At 34.8% G+C, this 26,530-nt stretch overlaps 1 protein-coding gene and 1 pseudogene across 1 annotated transcript in view; both read right to left on the bottom strand.

The window, feature by feature from the left end:
* WASHC4 (WASH complex subunit 4) overlaps nucleotides 1–26,530 on the bottom strand; it is a 59,364-nt gene that overhangs the window by 12,561 nt on the left and 20,273 nt on the right. The window contains exons 14-26 of the mRNA XM_032346524.1: nucleotides 24,361–24,487; nucleotides 20,030–20,155; nucleotides 14,992–15,099; nucleotides 13,866–14,012; nucleotides 13,663–13,742; nucleotides 12,459–12,564; nucleotides 11,773–11,889; nucleotides 9,223–9,391; nucleotides 8,812–8,966; nucleotides 7,252–7,326; nucleotides 6,866–6,970; nucleotides 4,152–4,286; nucleotides 2,343–2,451 (exon numbers count right to left, since the gene is read on the bottom strand). Coding sequence (XP_032202415.1) covers nucleotides 2,343–2,451; nucleotides 4,152–4,286; nucleotides 6,866–6,970; nucleotides 7,252–7,326; nucleotides 8,812–8,966; nucleotides 9,223–9,391; nucleotides 11,773–11,889; nucleotides 12,459–12,564; nucleotides 13,663–13,742; nucleotides 13,866–14,012; nucleotides 14,992–15,099; nucleotides 20,030–20,155; nucleotides 24,361–24,487 — 1,559 coding nt within the window. The remainder of the gene's footprint in view (nucleotides 1–2,342; nucleotides 2,452–4,151; nucleotides 4,287–6,865; nucleotides 6,971–7,251; nucleotides 7,327–8,811; nucleotides 8,967–9,222; nucleotides 9,392–11,772; nucleotides 11,890–12,458; nucleotides 12,565–13,662; nucleotides 13,743–13,865; nucleotides 14,013–14,991; nucleotides 15,100–20,029; nucleotides 20,156–24,360; nucleotides 24,488–26,530) is intronic.
* Nucleotides 18,305–20,019, bottom strand: LOC116592901 (annotated as a pseudogene).

Raw genomic sequence — 26,530 nt, forward strand, 5'->3', positions numbered from 1 at the left:
GACGTATTTCGTATCTTTTTTTGTCTCTCCCAACTGGCATGCAAAATCCATGACACAGCTTCTGTTCTCACTGCTCTATGCCTAGAGCCAACATATCCTGGCACATGGTAGGAATTCACTAGTACAGTTGACCCTTGGACAACATGGGAGTTAGAGGCATCAAACCCCCATCCTGCATAGCTGAAAATCCGCATTTAACTTCTGACTCCCCTAAATTTAACTACTAATAGCCTACAATTAACCAAAAGCTTTAATTAGTGACATAGGCAATTAACACATCTTTTGTATGTTGGGTGTATTATATACTGTGTTTTTATAATAAAACCAGAGAAAAGAAAATGTTATTAAGAAAATCATAAATCTCCTCATCTGTTTAATTAAGCTCTACAGGGCAGAAATTTTGTTCAGTGCCATATATATATCACAAGTACCTAGAAACATTTTTTGTCCTCAATAAATGCCTATAGAATGAATGCGTAGAATGCCAATAGCATTGTGAGAGCACCCAGAACCCTTTGGCACACAGTAAGTGCTCAATAAATGTTAGTGGTGGGGTGATTATGTCAGCAGACAGGTTATTAGACTAAGTGACTTTTCCTTTTGCTCCCAACTCTGAGATTTCTTACTCTTTTTCTCAAGATATTTAACAGACTCAAGATATATAACAGACTCAAAAACACATCACTATGCTTTACAAGCATTTCTATTTCTATACTATACTTACATAATTATATATTGTGTTATATTACAAGAATTTGTATTTTCTAAGGAGAGATGAATTTCTAAGAAGAAGAATTTATATTTTCTAAGAAGAGAATAAAGAATAAAACCTTGAAACAAAGTGAAAAGGATAATATTCACAAAACCCCGGAACAAACTGAAAAAGATAATATTAACGATATGTTGAATGCATCCTGGTGGCAACTGAGGTGACACTATTTTTTGTGTATTGGGGGGAATTATTTTGATGTGTACTGTGGGAAAATGACTAGCACAGTAAGCTCATAATTTAAGGACTATTTCATAAGAAAAAATTATACCTTAAAAAATATAAAAATATTAACTAAGTAATAGTGCAAGCAGTACTCACAAGTGGAAAAAAACCTCTGACATTGGTATGCAAGTAAATGAAGTTTTAAGCAACAATGCTTTACAAAAACAGCTCTTCATCTGAGGCCCATGGACTCTAACTTTAAGCACCTGAACTCTGGTATAAAAACATGCAAAACTGTATGCATAGTACATGGTTCTGGGGGAAACCAAACCAGAGTTTTCATCAGATTCTCAAAAAGCGTTAAGATCTATTGCTCCAGAGGTTTACAGTCTAATATGACATGAAATGTCTCAATGAAGAAAACTGTTCTTGTGGAACAATACCTCATTATTAAATTGTTTAAAATAAAAAAAATTACAAATGTTAAATTCTCTAAGTTCTTGTACTAATACATAATAGAAATGTCTACTATGTAAACCAATTAAATTATAAAATTTAAGCTAGTGTTCAGTGATTTCACTCCATAACTAAATCGTTCCAATATCTTCCCCACCAGTAAATTTAAAGCCCTGTGAGAACGAAGGCTATCTCTATTTTCGGCATCTAGAAGAGCATGATTTTTACCAAACTGTTGTCAATAAGAATTTACCAACTGCTTAAAGTCTGTAACTGTGAAGAAAATTAAACACCTTTGGATTTAAGCTAAAAAAAAAACCCGGCTTAAGTCCGAGCAACACTATTTCTCTGAGCTTCTCTTTTTTCATCTTTAAAATGATGATTACATGCCTCTCACTTGGGGTTTTTGTGAGGACATTACCAGAGATTTATTTGACAGAGAGAAAGAGAGAGAGAGAGCACAAGCAGGGGGAGCAGGCAGAAGAAGAGGGAGAAGCAGGCCCCGCAGTGAGCAAGGAGACCCAATGCAGGACTTGATCCCAGGACACTAGGATCATGACCTAAGCTGAAGGCAGATGCTTAACCAACTGAGCCACCAAGGCACCCCAGGGAACAAGTTTTTAAAGACCAAAGCAATGCCAATGAACAGGGTTAAGTACCTAATAAACAGTTACCGGCTGACTATTATGAGCATGATATTTGAGATAAGTTAAATATATTTTTAATTTAATTTAAGAGATTTTATTCGACATATATTTGTCCACAGTCTATCAATTATTTCTGTACCAATAGTCTAATCATACTTGAAAAACTTCTGGTAAGAACATCACTCTAGTCGGATAAAATTGATCTCAGGCACTCATACATTAAGTTGATTATTTGTGTGGGATATTTAAGCAAAAAGATTCTTGGAATTTGTATTTTATTTCCCAACTCTTTTATAATAACTTACCAATCTGGCTGATGAGTTGCCTGAACTGATCAAGGTAACTTTGTCCCTCTGGGGTAATTCCAAGTTTTCTGATGCCTCGATTGAATTTTTCTGCTCTTTCAAAAGGATACTAAAGAGATAATTTAAAGATTACCTTTATTAATAAAGACCCCTAAAGAATAAATTGCCTATAAATTCAACCACTAAAATCAACCATGCTAATACCACTTGCTTCTAATTTTTTATTTTCATTGTGCTTAAAAAAAATCACTCAAGTCTAATGACAAAAAATTTATAGCACAAAAACTACCAATATCCAAGGTCAATATAAATTAAACTTCTTTTTGCCACTAGCTAAGGAAAATAATTATTATGAAAGTCACCAAATTTAAGTTTTCCACCACCATTATTAGTCTCCCAACATCCAACTACTCTATTAGATAGTCAAAAGAAACCAATTCCTATAGAAACATTTCTTCAGAGATGTCCAACCAAGTTCCTGTGGGCTGAAGAGGTAATACATATATAAATACACTCCTTCTGAAATAATACACATTAGCTAAGCTAAAACATCTAGCTTCCATCACCAATAAAAAAAAGATTTTTCAAGTCTTAGCTGATTAAAAGTTAGGAAATTACTCATTTTATACTAATAACAAATGGACACAATTCTTACAAACAGAACGATAATTTCTCTGAATACTAGGAATTTATTCCAATATAAAGGAGACAATGAAATTCTCCACTGATAACTGTAATCTGTAAATTTATTAGTTATTTTACTAGAAAGTAATATTTTACTGCTTTGACACTGATGAAAACTACTAACTAGTTTACTAGAGGGTTGCAATTAGATAATACTTAAGAGTAATTAAAATAGTTCCATATGTGGCAAGTCAAATATAAAACTCATCTAATAAGCATGTTGGTTCTCTAGCTGCATGACCACATGCATCTATACTAGTACCACTCAGATTTCTCTTCATTATTAGAAAATTCAGCCCAGAGGGAAAGGGAAAACAGCATTCTTATAAATTATAGATGGGAATATCAACTGGTACAGTGTTTTTAGAGTATGTAGCAACATGTATCAGAATTTTAAATATTCATATTATATGCCCTAGAAATTTCTCTTCCAGCAATTTACTTTTCAGAATTTTAATAGTCTCCAAATACACTGAGATAAATATGTAAGGATGTTACCTGCAGCACTGTTAATAACGCTAAAAAATAAGAAAAACCTAAATACTTGTCAGTTGGGGAAGATTAAGTAAGTTATGGTATACATCTTTACTATCAACTGTTAAAAAGAATGAGGCAGATCTATATGTAAAGAACTACAATAAGCATATTGTAAAATAATCTGTGTAGTATTACACCATTTTTGTTAGAAAAAAAGTAGTACATGTAGGGGCAAATAGCTATGTTTATCACACAGACATCCAGAAGCATCACATCATAATATTAATAGTAACTGCCTCCAAAGAATGAGAGTGGGAGAAAGAGAAAAGAGGGAGATCATTCAGTTTATGCACTCTATGTTGTTTAAATGTTTCAAAGTATGTTTTGCTTCTGCGTTATTCAAAATAAATAAAGTAACACCTGGTTATACTGATCCTTACACTCTAGCCTACAGAGAATGCAAAAAGTAAGAAATTATAAGGGGAAATACAAGAAACTGGGGAGACCATATCTAGGAGACATTATTGTGAAAATAATTGAAAAAAATGAAAACCCCACTACAGAGTATCATAATGAACTTCAGCATAAATATCTGCTATATGCTCAAGGGTTGAATCAAACTACCTTAAAAAGAATATGTGAAAATACCTTATGATCATTTTGGTCCTTGATTTCCCTGAAAAACCGAATATCTTTAATCAACCGAGATTTGATATGTTCATCATACATAAATTGGCTGAATATATAGAACTTCTTTTTCAAAAATTGGTAGGTGAAATTAACCTATAAAATTTGAAATATAAGAAATCGGGCAAAGTTAATATAAAAATGAATCTCAAATCAATGTGACTGAATAACTGTTATCTATAACACTATACGAGTTTTCATAGTCTAATATTTACAAAGTCTAATTCACACTGGAAATAATAAATGAAGTTTTTTTATTGCCCAAGTTTATAAAACTTTCTATAAGCTCCCCTTACATAATTTAACTACACAAAAAGGGGAAAGAAAGGAAAATATTTTCCTACCAGAATTAAGAGTTATAGTGAGAATCAAAAACTCAGATTCAACACTCTAGTTTTTAAGTCATAAACCACAATCAGAAGTTTCTGTTCCTCCATCTGCGAGACTACTTATTACTAATCTACATGTCTAGAATGATAAGAAACACAGTGCTCTTTGAACTTTTCTGAAGAAGACTTTCAATTATTTACACAGGAATATTCTGAGCACCTCTTATGTGCACAGCACAGTCACTCTGCTCTCATGCTAGACATGGTGCTTGTCATCATGAAGTCTATATTCTAGCAGGAGTGACAGACATTTTAAGCAAGTATATGTTAAATAAATTATTAAATATCTACTACATAATTCATACAATGAGAAGTTCCAGTGCTTTGAGATTGAATAATAAAAAGCCCTGACCTAGACTCAGAAAATCCTGAAAAGGTTGAATTTGAGCTGAAATTAAAGCCATAACAGGATTACTTCTGACCTAGAGATGGAAGTCCTGTATTAATTTTCATCTCCTCCACCCTCCTCCAGCCTACTGTTTTAGCAAATATATGCCATTTTTAACAGTCTTCAATTACCCAGTTTTAGAAATGGGTGCTTTCTTGTAACCTTTCTTGTGGCTTAAACACTGCTCTTTCTTTTTATCTATTTATTATTTTTTATTTAAGTTCAATTAATTAATATATAGTGTATTATTAGTTTCAGGGGTGGAGTGGAGTGATCCATGAGTCTTATATAATACCCAGTGCTCATTACATCACATGCCCTCCTTAATGTCCATCACCCAGGTACCCCATTCTCCCACCACCTCCCTCTCTTTCAGCAACCCCTCAGTTTGTTTCCTATAATTAAGAGGGTGCCTGGGTGGCTCAGTCTTTTAAGCATCTGCCTTGAGCTCAGGTAATGATCCCAGGGTCCTGACTCCCCGCTCAGTGGGGAGTGTCTGCTTCTCCCTCACCCACTCCCCCTGCTTGTGTTCTCTCTCTCCTACTTTGTCAAATAAAATAAATTTAAAAAAAAAGAGTCTCTTATCGTTTGTCTCCCTCTCTGATTTCATCTCGTTTCATTTTTCCCTCCCTTCCCTGTGATCCTCAAACACTGCTTTTTCTTGATCTCCTTATTACTATTCATGTTAGTAGAAATAGTCTATTCTTTATCCTTCCCACTCTTAATGGGTACTGCCAGTCTCTGATCTTGTCTCTTTATACTCCGTCATCACCAGATATCAGGAACGTACATTCATTACTGTGACCAACGATTAATGACTATACCCCATGCTAGAGTGTAATCGCCATGAAAGCAGGAACTGTTTTTCTTACCCTAGTGCCCAGCACAGCGCCTCAGACAGGTAAAATACACACATAATTATATCTATTACACGAATGAGTATCTGACAGATGAGGTCAAAGAAAAGTTTACTTATCCTGAAAAGTTCAGACATGACGTCTAACTGGAAGACTCCTTATTTTAAATTATATACTCCGTCTCATTTCTATATTGGTAACCATTAAAACAGAACTCCAATCACATCTCCTATCAGCTCAAATACTTTAATGGCTCCCCCACAGAATAATAAAATCACCCCTATGTAATTTCCAGTTACATAACTCCTCCCTATTCCCTTACCGTCAACATGCTTAATAATATTTTAGTATTTAAGCATTCATAGCCTTCTTCAAGGAGAAATTAAGTGTACCCTGAAAACTTGGTAAATTCAAAGACTTTTCTTGTACACAGAAGAAAAAATAGCATCCAAATTCAAGTGATTCTCTCAAGTGATGATGCCAACTTCTAACACTCAAAGTCTTTTTAGTAAATTTCTACTTTTAAATAATTAGTAAGCCCCCCCCAAAAGAACATGACTGATATTAAATAAAATGCTATCAATGATTCATTTGCAAAAGCAACTTTCAAAGAATATCAGACAATCCACACAGACACATATATTTATGTCAATGTGTTCAAATCTCCAATGCTATTTGTAATGATGATCCTGAGATGGTAAGATATTAAAAAATGCCTTTGTACCACTGAGCTTCTATCACATCTAATACAATTTTAGTGCCAGATATTTTTTTAAGATTTTATTTTTAAGTAATCTCTACAGCCAACATGGAGCTCAAACTCACAACACCAAGATCAAGAGTTGCATGCTCCACCAACTAAGCCAGCCAGGTATCCCCACAGACATTTTAATTACACCAACCAGAAGAATGGAAATTCAGGTATAATATAAATAGGCAGCAGTGTATGTTTACCAGAATACTCTATGAGAAAGCTATTTGCCAAACCACCAAATTAAATAGGAGTCCATTACCCACCCAACCCCCAACAAAGTTTCTTACTGTTGTATTCATGATTCCTGTGCCATGTGTTCGAATTGAATTAGCAATATGCCGAATATTAATAGTGTTCAAATGTTTGTTATTGCTTGTTCGTTCAATAAAAATCTGCAATGAAATAAACTTGTGCTAAGTAACAACACAATCCATCACAAACACTGGCCAGTTATACAAAGAAAACTTTACAATCTATTTCATTAGAGATAATTTAATTGGAAAGTCATTCAAGAAGATAATGTAATCAATGCAAAAGAATAAAAAGATGATCTCTAAACAATTAATTTATGCTTTATTTCACTAGTTTTCACTAATGAGAATCAATTCTTTGCCATTCAGTCTTCCTACTATACATCCGCCCACATTTAAAAAGAATTCTAAAACCTACTCACCTGATTGTTGAGATTATAGAGGTACCGAGACACAAATATATGAATATTTCTCATAATTTCCAAAACATCCAGGCCCTACAAAACAACCCACACAGTTCTATTATTCTTGAAGACAGACTTGTATCAATGCAGTGACTTACTACCAAGATTTTTAAATTACTTTAAAAAACAACTATACAAACATACGACCAAAGGCTAAGGAGCCTTCTAACTGCTACAATCAGGACTATCTTCCTTGGAGAAACCTGGCTGCTTGTTAATCTTACCCCTTTTGAAAGACAACAGTTATGTTCAGAATTTCAGAGATTCATTACTCAATCACTTCACCATCATTCTTGGGAATATTTGTCTTCCCAAAGATTTTCTGTACATTTTACTAAATAAAATAAGGGCCAGATTCTAAAAAGTAGTCAGTATATGTGGTGATATTTATAAAATACATACTATTTTTCAGGCACCGTGCAAGGTTTTTTACAAGTAAATCTCAAAAAAACATGAGGTATTAGTCTCATAAATTCCACAACTGACAAAAATGAAGCTAAAGGAGTTCTCCAAAGTCAAATGGCTAGGAAGAGGCAGACCCCAGAAATTTTTAGAAAATCAAATTTCAAATCCTTATGCTTCTTTTAATTACACTATACCACTTTTAACATAAAAGTTACCTATGAAGAATCCTTCATTTTTCAGTTAATAATATAATGTCTAATGTCATCATATAAATTGTCCCATAGCTCTTCTAACTAGGGCTCAAAGGAGCATCACAATATCCACTAAACTTTTTATTATCGTTTTTCTCATGTTTCAACCTAAAATTCTGTTTACTCACTTTTTCTCCTAGTAGGTTATAAGTACATGAGCTGAAATTGTTTCTTTTTATTTCTATATCCCAAAACATAGTTCAGTGCCTAGCATCTTTCCAGTGAATACTACATGTATAAATGAATGAAAGGGTATACAAACTGATCCTGGAAATGCAGTAAGATGTAAGAAAAATTATGATCCTAAAATTTGGGGAATGAGTGTTTTTTGACGAATATGATTTCTGAGTTTTCTTAGATAAAATATATGCAAGTTAACTAAAAACATAAACTTTTGTACTCATGAGATACTACCTTATCACAAATTAGCTCACTGAACTAGCAAAGCTAAATGCTTCTAGGCACTCGTCATTTTAAGAAAATATTTATAATTATACACATTTAACCATTTTTTCCCTAAGACATTAAAGCTTATATGTTATACCCACATTTAAAATCCTTAGCTGTGATCTTAACTTTGTACAATTCTGCACAAGTCACCTCACAATGTTTCTGAAACACTATCTCAATCAGATGTTCAACAAAAGGCAGAGTGTAAACAGGAAGTCTGTGGTAAATTATTCATAAAGCAAATTAGCACCAACTAATTTTTTATTCTTCTCAAGTATGTAGTTTTTATAGCAAATATTTTCTTGAGATATAAACACATGCTAAATAAAGTAAAAAGAAAAAAAAAAAAGACGATTTAGAGAAACAGTGTTATGCTACAAACACACTCTGCTAAAAACACTTTATACTATACCTGTTCCAAAGTCTGACTAGGAAGATGAGCCTCTGTCATAACCAATCCATAACGCTGGGTAGCTAAATTTCTCATTTCACTGTAAGTGGCCCAGTCATGAAGAGCTACTGTTGTTAGATTGTAGAAGGTCTTGTCTAGGTAGTGAGTTACGTAAGCTACAAAAAAATATATAAATAAAAAACTTTTTGATTCATGAAAATAGAAGAGAAATAAAATTTTTGGAAACGTCTTTGAACATTAAATTTCTTCCTTTAAAATAAGGTACTAGGAAAATAAAAATGAAGAAACAAAAAGGAACTAAAGAATAAATAACATAAAAATATTCTCAAAGTTTTGTTTTTATTTGTTCTTTAATAGTTAAGGGCTAACAGATATAGAACACGACATTAAGAAGGAAAGCAGAACACTCACCTCGAATGTCAATAAAACGATTAAAAAATCGAATTGGATTCAAAGAGAAAAAAAGGGCCAGGTCTTTCATGCCAACTTTGAAAGGATTTCGGTCGTCCAGCTTTAAATGAGTGTGAACAGAAAGTCGTAGATCCTTCTCTATCTCCTTGCATAATTTATCCAGTAAATGCTATTCACAAAAGAATTCATATGTTAATTTTTCAAAATAATATTCCAACTGCATTGGTCCTCCAAGGCATCTATGCTTTGACCATTAGAGTTTTATAATCAGTGCAATGATGAAAAAATTTGCCAAACTGGTTTAAAAGTCTAAATAAGCTATGGTAAAATATTTTTATTGACAAGATGGAAATTGTTCTCCATTTTATTTTTTTTAAAGCTTTTTATTTTTAAATAATCTTTACTTCAAATGTGGGGCTTGAACCCACAACACCGAAATCAAGAGTCACACATGCCACTGACTGAGCCAGGCAGGCACTCCTGTTTTCCATCTTAAACCAATGATTTTTGGGGACACCTGGGCAGCTCAGCTGGTTAAGTGTCTACTTTAGGCTCAGGTCATGATCCCTGGGTCCTGGGATCAAGTCCTGCATGGGGCTCCCTTCTCAGTGGGGAGTCTGCTTCTCTCTCTACCAGCTGCCCTTGCTTGTACTCTCTCTCTGACAAATAAATAAAAATCTTTTAAAAAAAAATTTTTTTAAAGAAAATAAACCAATGATTTTTTTGACCAGGGAGCAGTTAGATAGAAGTTTTTTTTTCATTAATACTTAAAACCGTTGAAAAGAACTTCAAAAGCTGTCTGATGACTTCATTACAAGGAACATGAACATACAATATAAAGTATAACATTTATGGAAACACAGTAACTAAGAAGGAAAGGTCCTGAGAATTAGCAAAAGAAATTTTTTAAAAGCTTCCTTATAGGAGTGCCTGGGTGGCTCAGTTGGGCGTCTGACTCTTGATTTTGGCTTGGGTCATAATCTTGGGGTCATGGTATCAAGAGCCATGTTGGGCTCCATGCTCAGCAGGGAGTCTGCTTGGGCTCCTCTCTCTCACTTTCCACTGGTCCCTCCCACCATGCTCTAACAAAACCTTTAAAAAAAAAAAAAAGCTTCCTTATTATAATAATTTTTTTAAAAATCACAAAGTTCATTGCCCTAAAGGTAAGAAAATTAATCATCTTTTCTAGTCTGCCATGAAGTTCTAAATACTGGCCAGACATGTATGTTAATTGTTATTTTTATTATTTTTTTAAAATATTTTATTTATTCATCTGAGAGACAGAGATTACAAGTAGGCAGAGAGGCAGGCAGCTAGAGAGGAAGGGAAACAGGCTTCCTACTCAATCCCAGGACCCTGGAATCATGACCTGAGCCGAAAGCAGAGGCTTTAACCCACTGAGCCACCCAGGTGCCCCACGTATGTTATTTTTAAATAAGAATAGTTAATACAAGAAATTATATAAAATTTTTCAGAATTTTATGAAACCTGAATATCGTTTATATTGTGAGTTCACTCATTTTTAATCTCTCCCTTTATATAATATTGCTAGATGAAAATTTAAAGATATCAGTGTTTATAATATGCATTCCATTAAAACCAGAAGGTATATACTACACTGCATTTGATTTGTTACACAAGTAAATCTTTTAAATTTAGAAAATTTAAATAAACAGAAAATTTTAGTCAGTGACACTCCAAATAATTTAATAAATCAGTTTAAATTGCAATAACTGCATTTCCATTAGCAGCACTCAATTTTCAAACCAATTTTGCATTTGCATTCTTCTAATAAACAGAATTTTAAATTCAAATCTACAGGGGCGCCTGGGTGTCTCAGTGGGTTAAAGCCTCTGCCTTTGGCTCAGGTCATGATCTCAAGGTCCTGGGATCAAGGCTGGCATCAGCCTCTCTGCTCAGCAGGGAGCCTGCTTCCCCCTCTCTCTTTGTCTGCCTCTCTGCCTACTTGTGATCTCTGCCTATCAAATAAATAAATAAAAATCTTAAAAATAAATAAATAAATTCAAATCTACTATTTGCTAAAGTGAAAAAAATTTTCCAAATTCCTAGTCTGAATTTCTATTAAAAATTAGAAATTAGGGGCACCTAATTCCTAATTAGGAAGACACCGGGTGGCTCAGTTGAGCAACATCTCTTGATTTTTGGCTCTGGTGGTGATCCCAGGGTCTTGAGATTGAATCCTGCCTTGGGCTCCACACTCAGTGGGAAGTCTACTTGTCCCTCTCCATTCCCCTGCTTGTGTACACTCTCTCTCTAATAAATGCATAAAAAATATTTTTTAAAAAAATTAGTAAAGACCAATTTAACAAAACAGTGATACTATAAGAAGAAATCTTTTGTTCTAGGCAGTGATTTATAAATAACTTATGATTTATATATAAAAATGAATATACAGTATACATGTAAATGAAAGCCTGCTTCATTGAAAATAGAAGGAGAGATTAAAAGCCTGCTTCAATCCAGAAAGTTTTTCCAAATATTGAAAACTTATAACATGTATTTGGAATACAATCTCGAATAGGATGTTACCTCGTTTAAAATTTCCATAATTTCTTTGTCATAGCAATCCAGAAGTATTTCATAGGATTCTAAATGCCTTGCATGCATCATGGCAGGTACACAGTCCCGTAAAGCACTGAACATGTACTAAGAAGAAAATTAGAATGTTCATGAATTTAGAAAAACCAGAGCTCTAATTAAGAAATATCACAAAGGGGGAAAAAAAGAAAAGGAATATCACACAGGTTAATTATCTATCTTTAAAGACAAAAATCTCAATCTGAAGACTTTTTTTTTTGACATGTCTTACTTTCCTAAATAAGAAGAGCCAGGTTTTATTCTCTGAAGCAAATACTTTAAACCAAAAAATTCATATTTACTTATCCTTTCTTGAGCACTGAAATACTTATTTCCATAAGGAAATAGATCTCAGTAACATATACCTTGCAGACAAGTAAATGTCAGACTATTATGACATAAACTAAAATCAAGTGAAATGAGAATGATCAGGAATATGAGTAAAAAAGTTAGTTCATTAACATTAATATCAAATTTAACTAGACTAAATGCTTATTAAATATGTACAGCATTGTAAAAACATTAGAGTCAATTTTAAAATGATTTATTAAGTCAAATGATTGTATTTAAAACTAATTAGAATGGTTGGTATGGTGACTAAAAATGATGGATTCTTTTTTACATTATTCTTCACTTACATGTAATCTGGCTGCATCAACGGCATTTTCATATACATCATCTAAATAAATTGGGAAGACAGCTCGATGCCAGTATAAAAAACAACAGTCACATTGTGTTTGGACTCTACAATGTAAAGTAGTAATTAGTCGGAGCAAAACTGAAGTACCCCCCCACCCCAAAAATAATGAAAGGAACAACATTCTATACCATAATGGCAAGAACTCAGTCTTACCCATTTTTTTATTCCCTGTATCATATAACCCAAAATTAGTACAGAAAAGCCACAAAATAAATATTTTTCAATCAGAAAAATTCTAAAGCATACTTGAAAAACAGTATGTATAACTTTTAAATAGTTAAAATTTTCAGTATTATTTAGTATGACTGAACTTACAATACTTTTACCATTTTACCTGTCCCAAAGCTGAAAAGCAGAGTCTTTTAAAAAATTGTGACAAAATACAAAACAAAACCAAAAACCCAGTTACACTTAGCCTGTCTGTCTACAATCTTTGCCAAGTGACATTTTCACATGATTCTATGGCAACAAAATGATCATTAAGTATCTTATAATGAAATAGGGTCACTATTTCTTCCAAAGATAGAAAGTTAAATGCTACTAACTACAAAAGTCTCAGCTTCTCAAAACAGAAAACAGTAAGTTTCAAAAATTAAGAATTAAATGTGCTATAACCTTAATTCACCTGGGAATCAAATTCAGAAGACCCATTTTCCCTTCAAGAAACTTACTGCTCCCTCAATAAAAAGAAAATAATAAAGTCACAAGGGGCTTCCAAATACTAATTCATTTGAGTGAATTCCAATTTATGCAATTTATGTATCAAAACAAAATTACAGAATGTGACATGTGACATGAATCTCTAAGTCCCTTACAAATCGATGAAATCTTGTTATAAAGCAGCAATTTTAAAAGTCCACTTGGCTAGTGGACAATCCCAGCAATCACAATTACATCAGGGTCTAGCAGATGCTCTAGGTATCACATGTTCTCATGGAGTTCTTTCAGAAGCCACCTCTTTAATGTAGAAGCAAAACTAAAATATGATCCCTAGTCATAGTCTCATTTTGGTCATGCTAAAGGAGTGACAAGGAGGAACTAATGGTCCATCTAGGTTATATTTCTTCTCTTGCTATGCTAAACAGCAAATTGCTGTTTCTATCAGCCTTCTCTTTTGAATACCATTACATATCCCTACTTACCTTTCTCTAAGCTCACTGATAAGATCCAGCTTTTTCATGACTACTTGCAGTGGAAAAAGTTCTTCATCTTTAAATGTTTTCTTTCAGGAAGGGGAAAGAATGACAGAGAAGTTGCAAAAGTAAGGACAGATTTCTTAGGTCAGTAATAAGGGAACTGTAAAAGCTCAGATTTCATTTTCCCCCCATAATAGCAATATACTTACCATTTGTGTGCCAACACTTAGTGCCAAAGAAACAATAAGTCGTCGTTGCCTTGTGCTTGGTCCATTAAGAGTGTTTTCAGCCAAAACTAGAGCAGAGAGCACATCAAGACGCTGTTCACTATATTTTTTGTCAGAAATTACTCTTTTCTAAAAGATAAAAGGAGAGAACAAGAAATAACAGTTTTATTTTTGAATCAATAACAAAAGATTCTGAGGAAAAACTTAAGGGTAATGTTTCCAGGGTTCAATTTAAGAGAGCTTAGACAAAAGTTTTCCCTGTCCATCTTTTTCTGATGTTATATGCTTTACTTCTATAACATTACCGTTTAATGCTGTCAGGGAAAGCAAATGTATTAAGCATCTTTTTAAATTTCCATATTAGGCTTTTTGAGAGGCAGTTCAAGATAACAGCAGAGGCCACATTCTAAAATTTAAGAAGGAAATTATTTCTTTAAAGAGGCATATTTTAAAATTATACTTAATACTGGGACACCTGGGTGGCTCAGTCGGTTAAGCCACTGCCTTCAGCTCTGGTCATGATCCCAGGGTCCTGGGATCAAGTCCTGCTTTGGGCTCCTTGCTTGGCAGGGAGCCTGCTTCTCTCGCTGCCTCTGCCTGCCACTCTGCCTGCTTGTGTGTTCTCTCTCTCTAACAAATAAATAAATAAAATCTTAAAAATATACATATATATACTCAATGTAATTTTTTTAAAAAGCTTTTTTATTTGAGAGAGAGCAAGAACAAGAGAACACAAGCAAGGTAAGCAGTGGAGGGAGAAGCAGCAGCAGACTCCCTTCTGAAGCCCAACACAGGGCTTGATTCCAGGACCCTAGGATCATGATCTGAGCCACAGGAAGACATTTAATGGACTAAGCCACCCAGGTGCTACCACAATGTCATTTTTAAATGCAGGAGTGCTAATATATTACATGCTGCAAGTTCAGAGTTAAGACAACCCTGATCATTCTAAGTAATAATCATAAAATACCAATTAGGAGAAAAAGGGCCAAGAATTAATATGTTTGAAGGCATGGAGTAAACAGATTAACCTAAAAAAAACACATATAAAACAACAGAATAGCAAACTAAAAAGATACTTATGTTGAATACATAATAAACTTCATACCTTGGCCACAGATATAGAATTAAGAGCCTGATGCTGAAGGTGCTGTGTTATATGTGAGACCGAATCAGCCACAACCATGCTTCGTCTGTAGAACATATGTTCTATTGCCTTAAAAGAACCACAAGGAATACTGTGAAAATCAACTTAAAACTTTTAGGCAAATTATAGAATACCTTGAAGACCCTGAGTTAGGTAAAGAATTTGTAAATGAGATCCAAAAGCACTTGATATAGGATAAGATTGATAAATTCAACTACATTAAAGTTAAAGAATTTCTGTTCATCAAAAGCCACTATTAAAAAAATAAAAAGGCCTAAGTATGAGAAAATTTTTGCCACACACAAGGATTTAGTACTCAGAATAAATAAATGAATGGGACATTTTTAATGGCAAATAATTTAATAGAAACCTGAACAAAAGAGCTGATTTTTCACAAAAGAAAAAACACAGTCAATAAACACTTAAAAAAGACCCCATCATCAACAATCAAGGAAATAAACACTACAAATAAAATCATTTACCTCCCACCAAAAATTTGCCTCCCACACACACACACACACACACACAAAATCCAGATACTACCAGTGTTGGTCAGTTAGGGAACAATGGGAAATCTAGTCCATCAGAAGGTAGGTAAACTGACAGAATACAAGAAACAATTTGGCATCCTCCTGAAAAGCTAAACATGTACATAACACACAACCCAGCAATCCACTGTAGACACATAATACTTCAGAAAAATTCTTGGCACAATTACACCAAGAAACATATGCAAGAACAACAACTTTGTTTATAAGAGCAACAACTGGAAACCACCCAAAGGTCCACCCACAGGAAAACTACACAGCAATGAAAATGAAATGAAATGAAATGAAGTGAAAATCATCCCAACACTTTCAAATACAAAATTCTGAATTTAAAAAAAAGCAAGTCAAAAATATATGAAGTATTACTTCATTAATATAAAGTTCAAGAACATAACTGAACAATGAATGGTTTATAGAATCATCCATATCTGGTAAACCAAAAAGAAAAACAAGAAAAACGTAAGCATTAAATTCAAGACAAGGGTTTCCTCTGAGGGAGCAGGATAAGATGTAATCACCAAGGGACAGCACAGGGGGTTTGTGAAAATATTAATATTTCCTAAATAGGATGGTGTGTTTTTAAGTGTCTAATTTCTAATTATGCTTATTAAATACATATGTATAAACATACCTATACATACATTTCTGCATTTATAGTAAATAAATTATATCTTTAAAAAAGGCTAAAAATCAGCCCCAAATTTTAATTTCTTAAGTAAATCTAAAGACATTAGCAGAAATAGCTAACAATTTTTTTTTAAAGATTTTATTTATTTATTTGACAGAGAGAGGGAAAACAAGCAGGCAGAGAGGCAGGCAGGCTGAGCAGAGAGCCTGATGTGGGGCTCAATCCTAGGACCCCGAAATCATGACCTGAGCCAAAGGCAGAGGCTTAACCCACTGAGCCACCAAGGCGCCCCGCTAGTAAATTTTTTAATTTCAATTTTTACAAAAGTTAAGTGGATTCTCCTGCCTAGAAGGGGTTTTATTTATTTATATAGAATATGCTAAGAAACATTTTATCATATTTTCAAAAGTATTCAAATCACAAGATCACAGCACTTTCTCTGAATTACAAAATAAATAATAGCCTCGGGGCGCCTGGGTGGCTCAGTTGGTTAAGCAACTGTCTTGGGCTCAGGTCAGGATCCCAGAGTCCCAGGATCCAGTACCGCATCAGGCTCCCAGCTCCATGGGAAGTCTGCTTCTCCCTCTGACCTTCTCACCTCTCATGCTCTCTCTCACTGTCTCTCTCTCAGATAAATAAATAAAATCTTTAAAAAATAATAATAATAGCCTCATTTTGATAGCCTCATATGCATTTCAACACAATAAAATGGATCTTTTTTTTTTAGTATAGTTGATATACAATGTTACATTAGTTTCACAATGTTACATTAGTTTTAGGTGTACAACCTAGTGATTTGACAAGTTTATACACTATGCTATGTTCACCACAGGTATAGCTACCAACTGCCCCATTACATTTCTATTTCAGTATCACTGATTATATTGCTCAAGCTGCACCTTTTATTCCCATGACTTACTCATTCCATAACTGGAAACCTGTACTGCCCTCTCCCCTTCACCAATTTTACCCAGCCTTCTACACCTACCTCACCCCACCAATAGTCATCAGTTGTTTCCTACATTTATAGGACTGATTCTGACTTTTTATTCATTTGTTATTGTTGTTGTTAGATCCCACTTATGAATGGAATTATATGATATTTATCTTTCCATCTGACTTAATTCACTTAGCATAATGCCCTCTAGGTCCATCAATGTTGTCTCAAATCTCATCCTGTTATGGCTGTGTAATATTCCATTACATATATACCACATTTTCTTTATCCACTTGTCTACTGAAGGACACAGGTTGTTTCCGTATCTTAGCTATTATAAATAATACTGCAATGAATATGGGGGGGCATGTATTTTTTCGAATTAGAGTTTTCAGTTTCTCTGGGTAAATATCTAGTTGTGGAATTACTGGATCATGTGATATTTGTATTTTTAACTTTTGAGGAACCTCCATACCACTTTCCACAGTGGCTATACCAATTTACATTCCCACCAACAATGCATGAGGGTTCCTTTTTCTCCACATCCTCGCCAATACTTGTTATTTCCTGTCATTTTGACATTAGCCATTCTAACTGATGTAAGGGGATATCTCATTGTTGGTTTGATTTGCATTTTCCTGATGGGTGATGTTGAGGATCTCTTCAACTGTCTATTGGCCATCTGTATGTCTTCTTTGGAGAAATGTCTCCTTAGATCCTCTACCCATGTTTTAATTGTGGTTGTTTTGGTTTTTTGGTTTTGTTTTTTGTTTTGTTTTTTGGTGTTGAGTTGTATAAGTTCTTTATATATTTTGGATATTAACTCCAAATATCTTCAGCCATTCAGTCAGTATTTTTGTTTTGTTGATGGTTTCCTTTGTTGTGCAAAACCTTTTATTTTCACATAGTCCCAGTAGTTTATTTTTTGCTTTTGTGTCCCTTGCCTTAGGAGACATATCTAGAAAAACATTATGGCTGATACCAGAGAAATTACTGCCTGTGCTCTCTTCCAGGATTTTTATGGTTTCAGGTCTCACATCTGTCTTTAAACACGTTTGAGTTTATTTTTGTGTCTGGCATCAGAAATTGGTCCAGTTTTATTCTTTACATGTAGCTGTCCACTTTTCCCAGCACCATTTATTAAACAGACTGTTTCCCCACTGTATATTCTTGTCTCCTTTGTCATAACTGACCATAAAATTGTGGGTTTATTTCTGGGGTCCCCATTTTGTTCCCTGACCTATGTATCAATTTTGGGGCCAGGTCATGCTCTTTCATAATTCAGGGAACAAGCTTAAAACTTGAGTAAAACTTTACTAATACTTAGGCTAACCTTTTCATTGTCCTCCTTCTCTCTCTCACTAAATGCTAATTTTTAATAAAGTTTAAATACATTGGTAATTCATAAGAAGTTACTCAGAAAATTCCTTTCAATGGCCAGTTTCTTTAGCCAACTGAGAGATAAGTACACTTTCCCATAATTTTTTTTTCATTTTAAACAGTTTTATTACATGGTGTTAACATTCAGGACACTTCAGAACACCCTATACTTCTAATAAGATTTTTGGTAACTGGCTTTAACGTGTTACTTGAGTATTTTTCTCATACTGGCTTTCAGTCAAAAGTACTACTTGGTGATTGTTTAAAAGATGTTAATTTGATTAAACAGTTTATCCTTCATAACCTGAGACATCAATCCATGGATAGCTTCTATTGTAGTTTTACAGCTGTCTCTTGTAGCTTTGGCAAGTTTGTCTTCTTTCTGTCATGTGTTTCTAAACCCAACATGAAACTCCCTCATCCCAGGTGAGCTTCTGACTGTTCTAATTTTTCAGACAAATGAAAGACCTGAGCAGTGGTATAGTCTGAGTTAGTAAGCAAACTAGAGGAACTCAGTGTATTCACCCAGTATTTATTGCACAAAAGCTCAAGCAATTTGTGATCCAATAAGGATTTGAAATATGAGACTTCTAAGGCATAATATGGTTTGCAATGTACACCCAAGTCTTCTATTTTATTAAGTGGGATAGTCTGGTCTCAGAAGGGCCTTCATCAGAGGGTTTGTAGCCCTTTGGGTATGTCCTAAAGGCTCCAAGATTCACTTTCCCTGCTGATACTGTTCTTGTTGGGTCAATTATTACTGCTACGAATGGTTCCCAGAACTGCTGACTGAGCATCTGAGCAGTAATATCAATCCCAGAAAGCCAGCAGCCATAGCCAGGAGGGCTGCGATACCCGCCAATTGTATTTTCAAGGCAGCCGACCTGTTTGGCGTTTTCTATATACGCAGCCACATACTCAAATGCAGCAGCCTGAGCATTTACTCGGGTTTCAGTGCCCTCTACAAGCAAGCCAAACTGTCCATAATGATCATGGTTTCACCATTCACCCTTCCCAGCATTAAGCCCATCACTTCTAAGTTGCCTCCCGATCTGCCATGCATCACCATTTTCAGTAGAGCCAATGCTGAGATTTTGCAGTACTTAAAGTAATGGTGATCCTTAGCCCAGGGCTTCGCTGCCCATTATTTCTTGCTGCTGTTTCTTGTCGTATTTGTAGATTTCGTCCATGTTCTGGGCTTCCAGCAAGTTGTTGGCCAGTTCCCAGGTTTTCTGAGCCATAGCCCTCCCAGACGCCACCACCGCCAGGGAATCAGAGAAGTTATTGCCTCCACAACCAAGACACAACTTTACCTCGCTAGGTTCCCGGGTGTGGGCTTCAGACCCTTCCCACCACAGGTGCAAACTTATACTAGTCCCTCAAGGCAGCCATGACACTCCCACAATTTTTTACTCTCATAATCAAGAAGTCTAATATTACAAAAGCACCTTAATTTAAGAGGTCAATTTTCAATTATAATGGCAAGTAAAATAATGTTAAACATACCTTGAGAAGTTCAACAAGCCTGCATAATGCCTTAACTGAGGTTTTGGTCATTGGTTTTTGCATCGACATGTAGACATTCATTGTGGTTTTAATAATGGTACTAATACTATATGCATATAAGAAGCCCTATAAAAAAATAAAACACTGATTATAATTATAATAAAAACTTTCATTTCTTCAACATTTCATTCTCTATGTAATAATTATTCCTCAACCTGCCAATAACTATTGTTTGTAAGTTCATTTTAAAGTCTGCTCTTAAGATTTTTAAATACTTTTCCACATACAATATACACACGATGGTGAAGTTTCAAAGTAACCCTTAAAAGTGTATTTAACCCATTACATACCATAAGTTTAGTACTGTTAAAATTATGGTATGTAATTATAGTTAAAGAATCTTCCCATTAAAAAAACACACAAACCCTTCAGAGAAATTATCTGAATGTCAGGAAGATATCTATTCATCCTTATCTTACCTGCCAGACAAGAGTATAAAGACTCCTATCTGCTGCAGACAAAAGCTAAGGACTCCAAGGAACTAGGAACTGAAAAATGAGAAGGAGAAGGATAGCTGCTCTCTGGCCAGCACACGTATCAAAAGGTATTTCTCACTTTCAAGCCAATTCCCCCTTTCCTTTTCACCAAAGCCAATCACCACTGTCCATCTGCTACCGTGTCCCCTGCCTATACTGGTACTAATCAGAGTTTTTCTCCTCCTGGCCCAATTAGAACAAATTTCTTCCTATCCTTGTATTCACAAAGGAAGAACACAGGTCTTGTGAGGTTTAAAAATATTCTGAGTGGTTGCAAACCCATGGAAATGGAATGGAATAAGAAATCAGGAAAAAGAATATTATTTCTCAGATATATTTTCACTTAGATCTAAAAAACCACACAGAAACATAATAATAAAGATTCTTTGGGCTATCAAGGACCAAAAAAAAGATATATATTACAGTTTAGAGATGAACCTAAACTATACTACTGTGGATATATCCAAAGAGTTGGGCAGAAGTGATATGGTACTGATTCTCAACTTTCTTTCTTTTCCTCTATCATATGTGAGAGATACAGAACTCTCTGGCATCAGTGTCACAATGACTCAGTAAAGGAGTGAGAGTCAATACAGATGGGAGGGAGGAGTTTCTCTGAACCAATAACGGCTCTGTGATAAAGAGATGTGCTAAATTAAAGAATAAGAAACGAGGAAAAAGGTAGCATCCTAAGAAAGGTGACAGACAGTAATACTAAAGCTTGGGGCATAACAGGAAAGAGCCCCAAGTCTTACCTTGTCAAATACAGGACTATGACACCAGACTCTTAGAAAAGTTAAAAAGCAGACACAAGGAACAGCAAAAGTGTAACTCTAAGGCAGGGAAAAAAAGGGAGTTTCTTCTTTGAGGGGTAATGGAGGAGAAAGAACTCATAGGCTGATATCATACCATTCAGATGGCCATTAATCTGCGTCATTTAAAAGGATGTCATTTAAAAATCTAAATGGGGAGGGAAGAGATCTAGGGCCTGATTCTGTTAATGGCAGAATAAATAAATTGGACCAGTCTTCCTACAAAGAACATCTAGCAAATCTGGGCAAAATATGTTTTTAAATCTCTTAGAAGGCATCAAAGAACTACCACAAAAATAAGGTAATATAAGAGCAAAATGTAGAAGACAGAAACCCAAAGAGGTGAGCATGGCATTTGTGGTCACTTTCCCTTAAGAGACATCCGCCCATTCCAAAAGAGAATAAAGACAGAAGCCAAATGTTATCTTTCAACATCTCACAGAAAGGAAAGGGGGATGAAAATAGGAGTTCATGGCCCATCAAAGAGGGATGGAGGTCCTGTAAACCTAGGTTCTGGATTGGGATCCTGAACAACTACCTAAAAAGTAGGGTGAACTCAAAAAAACAGCCATCATAGGATTTAGAACCCATTTCAAATCATCACAGTTCATGACTGAGTTGAGGTGATCTGGGTTGCTAGTTGTCCTAGACTAGCTGTACATCAGAAGCAAAGATTATTAAATCTTCTCTGGAGAAAAAAAAAAAAAAATCCAGATCTTTCAATTATATCCACAGTTTTTCATATACAATGTGCCACACATTATAAAAAAATAACCAGGCATACAAAGCAATGAGATATATCCAAAAATCAGAGAAACAAGAGATAAGAGAAATAGCCAGATAATGAAATTATTAGACATGGGTTTCAAAATAATTATGCTGAATATGTTGAAGGAAATGAAACAAAATTTATTCAGAAGAAGAAATGGAAACTATAAAAAACAAAAAGCTAAAAAGTAAAATAATTAAGAATTCAGTGATAGGTTCAACAGTAGATTAGAGATAGCTGAAGAGAAAATTAGAGAGAGAGAAAGAGAGATAATAAAACAAAAAGAGCACTTGCAGACTTAATGGCTGAGATTTTTCCACGAATCCTGGAAGCTCTACAAATCCCACGCAGCACTGACAAAAGAAAACTACACCTAGGTACCTCAGAGTAATATTAACTAAAAACCAAAAAGATCTTACAAGCAATCAGAGAAAGACTCACACTGAGAAAGCAACAAAACTGACAGCTGACTTCTCAATAAAAATAAGACAGAAGACGATAAAGTGGGGAGGAAGGTAAGGGATCCTGCCAACCCAGAATTCTGTATGTAGCAAAACTGCCTTCAAAAATGAAGTTGAAATAAGACATATTCAGACCAAAAAAAGGTGATAATTCATCATCAGAGAGACAGTTTAAATGAAATACTAACAGATATTCCACAAATAGAAGGATGGAGAGATGCAGGAAAGACAGAACAGATAAATATGTGGGTAACTCTAACTGGACTATAAAAACAGCAGCAGCAATAATACCACCTTGTGAAGTTTAATATAGAGAATAAAAATAAACAATAGCAGCAGGGGTGAGAAAGTGATAAATAGGATTAAGTTGGCTTAAGATCCTTATACTGTCTAGAAAGAGATAAAACTACTCATTTATTCTGGAGTTGAAGGTTAAATGATGTATCTTAAAATCTCTACAGTAACTATTAAAAAAACCAATAAAGCTATATAGAATTAAAAACCTAATAGGGGGAGAAATAAAAGAATGAAACTAATTCAAAAGAGGAAGAAAGGAAAGGAAAAAGGGACACAGAACAAGTGAGACAAACAGTAAGCAATTAGTCAGGTGCTACTTTAAATCCAAATACATCCGCAATGACAGAAAACATAATGAAAAAGGATGCCTGGATGACTCAGTTGGTTAAACATCTGACTCTTGGCTTCAGCTAAGGTCATGATCTCAAGGTTGTGAGATTAAGCCCCACATCAAGCTCCGCACTCAGCACAGTCTGCTTGTTCCTCTCCCTCTGCTCCTCCCCCCACTCATGCATCTATCTCTAAATAAATACATAAAATCTTTTTTAAAAATGAAAAAACAAAGATTATCAGACTGAAGAAAAATTTATACTGCTTCAGGAGACAGACATTAAATATAAGGAGTCAAACAGGTTGCGAGTAAAAGGATCAAAAAAAAAACACCATGTAGACCTTAACTGAAAGAAAACTGGTATAGTTATGTTACTATCACACACATAAGACCTATGACAAAGAGCACTACTAGAGATAAAAGGGACATATCACAATGATAAAAGGTTCAATTCACCAGGAAGATAAAACAACTGTGAATGTTATATACACTCACTTGGCCTCAAAAAAACTGACAAAGGATAAACAGACAAATCCACAATGCCAGAGGGAGATTCTAAACCAATTCTCTCAGTAACTGATACAATATGCAGACAAAATTAACAAACATGACCTATTTGACATATACAGAACACTACAACCAACAAATGCAAATTAGATATTCAAGTGCACATGAAAAGTTTACCAAAGTTGACCATAGGGTGAGCCATAATGCCAATCTCAACACATTTCAAATTACCGAATTATCTTACTATTTCTAGATATCGATAATAAAAAATAATGAGGAAATCCTCATATCTTTAGAAATTAAAAAATATCTTTCAAGGTAATTCACAGACCTAAAAAGAAATCACAATAAAATTTCTTAAATATTTTGAACTAAAGGATAATGGAAATACAACATATCAAAACAGCAAAAAAGTCATGCTTTGAAGGGAATATAATTGCATGTATTAAAATATACAAATTAATAAATCACACAGATCCAAATGCAATCAAATCAATTTCAGTTTTTAAAAACAAAAACATATCCTATCCTTTCCAGTTTTTTCAAAGGGTTACTTCTATACATTGGATTAACAAAGAAATGACCCCCAAAATATTCTAAGTAAGAAGATGCAACTACCTGTATAAAAACATTACATCTATTGGTGAGGTCTTCAGCAAATTTATCCATTCTCTGCTCTTTAGATAAAATAGATTCCATTTTCATCATCCATGAGCTCACAAAGACGTAGTAAGACTGTACATCTCTAACAAAGGAAAATATTGCAGTTACTCAGCACAGGAAAGAAAATTTACTTCCATTTCTTTCAACTGGTAGGGATAAAATATTTCCTTGTAGCAGCCACCTTTCTGGTTTTCAAACTATAAACATCCTACATACATCTATAATTTACTCATTCAACAAGTGTTTACAGAATGCCCATATAGCTGAAGCACTCTTTCTCAGTACTAAAAACAAAAATTAGCAGTAAACAAAACGGATAAAAATTCTTGCCACAATGAAACTTACATTCTAGAAAGGAGAGCTGCTTAATAAAGAAATCAATAATTAAAATCTATAAGATGTTAGATGATCTGTGCTATGGAAAAAATGCAGCAGGGAAAAGAGATAGAGACTTGAGTGGCAGATAAAATTTTAAATACAGTGATCAAAGCAGGCTCATTGAAAAGATTTTGAGCCATTATTTGAAGAACATGAATGAGTAATCCATGTAAATATATGAGAAGGGAATTCTAGGAAAGTGAATAACAAATGCAAATGCTCTAAAACAGTAAGTCAGTCTGGCATGTTCAAGTAATAAAAAAGAAGTCAGATCGGCTGGAGGTCAGAGAGCAGGGATGAGGAAACAAGGAAATCAGAGAAGTGGGAGGGGCGGTGTGGGAAAGAGGGGAGTAGAACAGGATTTGTGTAAGAACTTATAGGGAGGATTTCAATGGAAAGCCACCAACAGAGTGACTTAATGAACAGAGTGACTTTGAACAGAGTGACTTAATCTAACTTTGCAGAGGACCAGTATCACCTTGGCTGATATGCTAAAAATAAACTATAAAGGGAACAAGGGTAATATTGGAAAACCACGCAGGGAGCTACTGTGATAATACAGAAGAAAGGGGATATCAACTTGAACCAGAATGGGAGACTGGAAGTGGTCAAAATCTGGACATAAAAACTGCATTTACTGAATACTTATTATGTCAGCCACTGTTCTGAGAACCTCACACAAAGTAACTCATTCAATCCTCACATTAGCCTTATGAGGTAGGTATTATGATCTCCATTTTACAGAAGAGGAAACTGATACTCAGGGAAGTTAATAACGTGCCCAAGATCAAACAACTGGTACATAGCTGAGCCAAGATACAAGCCCAAATCTAGAAAGATTTCCCATCCGGGAAATACTAAATCAGTAACATTAATTTTCCTATGCAGCCCAACTACAAACACTGAATCACTCTATCAGTGCACCTCAAATTGCTCAAGATGAGAATTTTTGGCCCAGAAGCCAAAAGTGTAGGAAAAAAATGAACAATTCCCCTTTGTGGGATTTGATGTTACCAACTCTTTCTAAAAGCCTCCTTCAGGGGCACCTGGGCAGCTTAGTTGGCTAAGCCGCTGACTCTTGATTTCGGCTCAGGTCATGATCTCAGAGTGCTGGGATGGTGCCCCACATCAGACTCCGCACTCAGAGGGGAATCTGCTTAAGGATTCTCTCTCCCTCTCCCTCTGTCCCTAACCCCACTTAAGGGGTTACTCAGGCTCGCTCAAGTTTGCTCTTTCTAAAATAAGTAAATAAATCTTAAAAACAAACAAGCAAACAAAAAATACTGCCAAGCTGTCTGACAATCTCAAGAACTCAGCCTGAAGAGGGATTACACCAAAATTTTTAATGACTGTGTTTTAAGGAGTGAAACCTAGCATCAAATCTCAGAAAAATTTCTGCTGAGCCAGGATTCCATTAAACAACACCAACTGCTGCACTTTTGGCTTTGCCTTGAATGGTGCTAACATTATTTGACTTGTGGGTTATTATTTGACTTGTGGATTATTCAACTTAAAAGTGTGGAACACAGAGAAAGAGTAAAGTCCTAGGGCAATGCCTCCACTTTTGAGGAGGTTGTGTTCAGTATTCATCAGGGACATAACATACAGGAAAGAACAGAAAAGTCACAAGCAAGGACAGAAGGAAGAGGCCTACGTTACGGAGTGCTCCCTGATGATAATCCATAACATTTTGAAGAAGGCTAATAACACAGTCAAAGGCACTCACTCGGTTTTAGATCAGACTATG

The sequence above is a fragment of the Mustela erminea genome, chromosome 6 (assembly GCF_009829155.1).
Source record: "Mustela erminea isolate mMusErm1 chromosome 6, mMusErm1.Pri, whole genome shotgun sequence".
Classification (NCBI taxonomy): domain Eukaryota; kingdom Metazoa; phylum Chordata; class Mammalia; order Carnivora; family Mustelidae; genus Mustela; species Mustela erminea.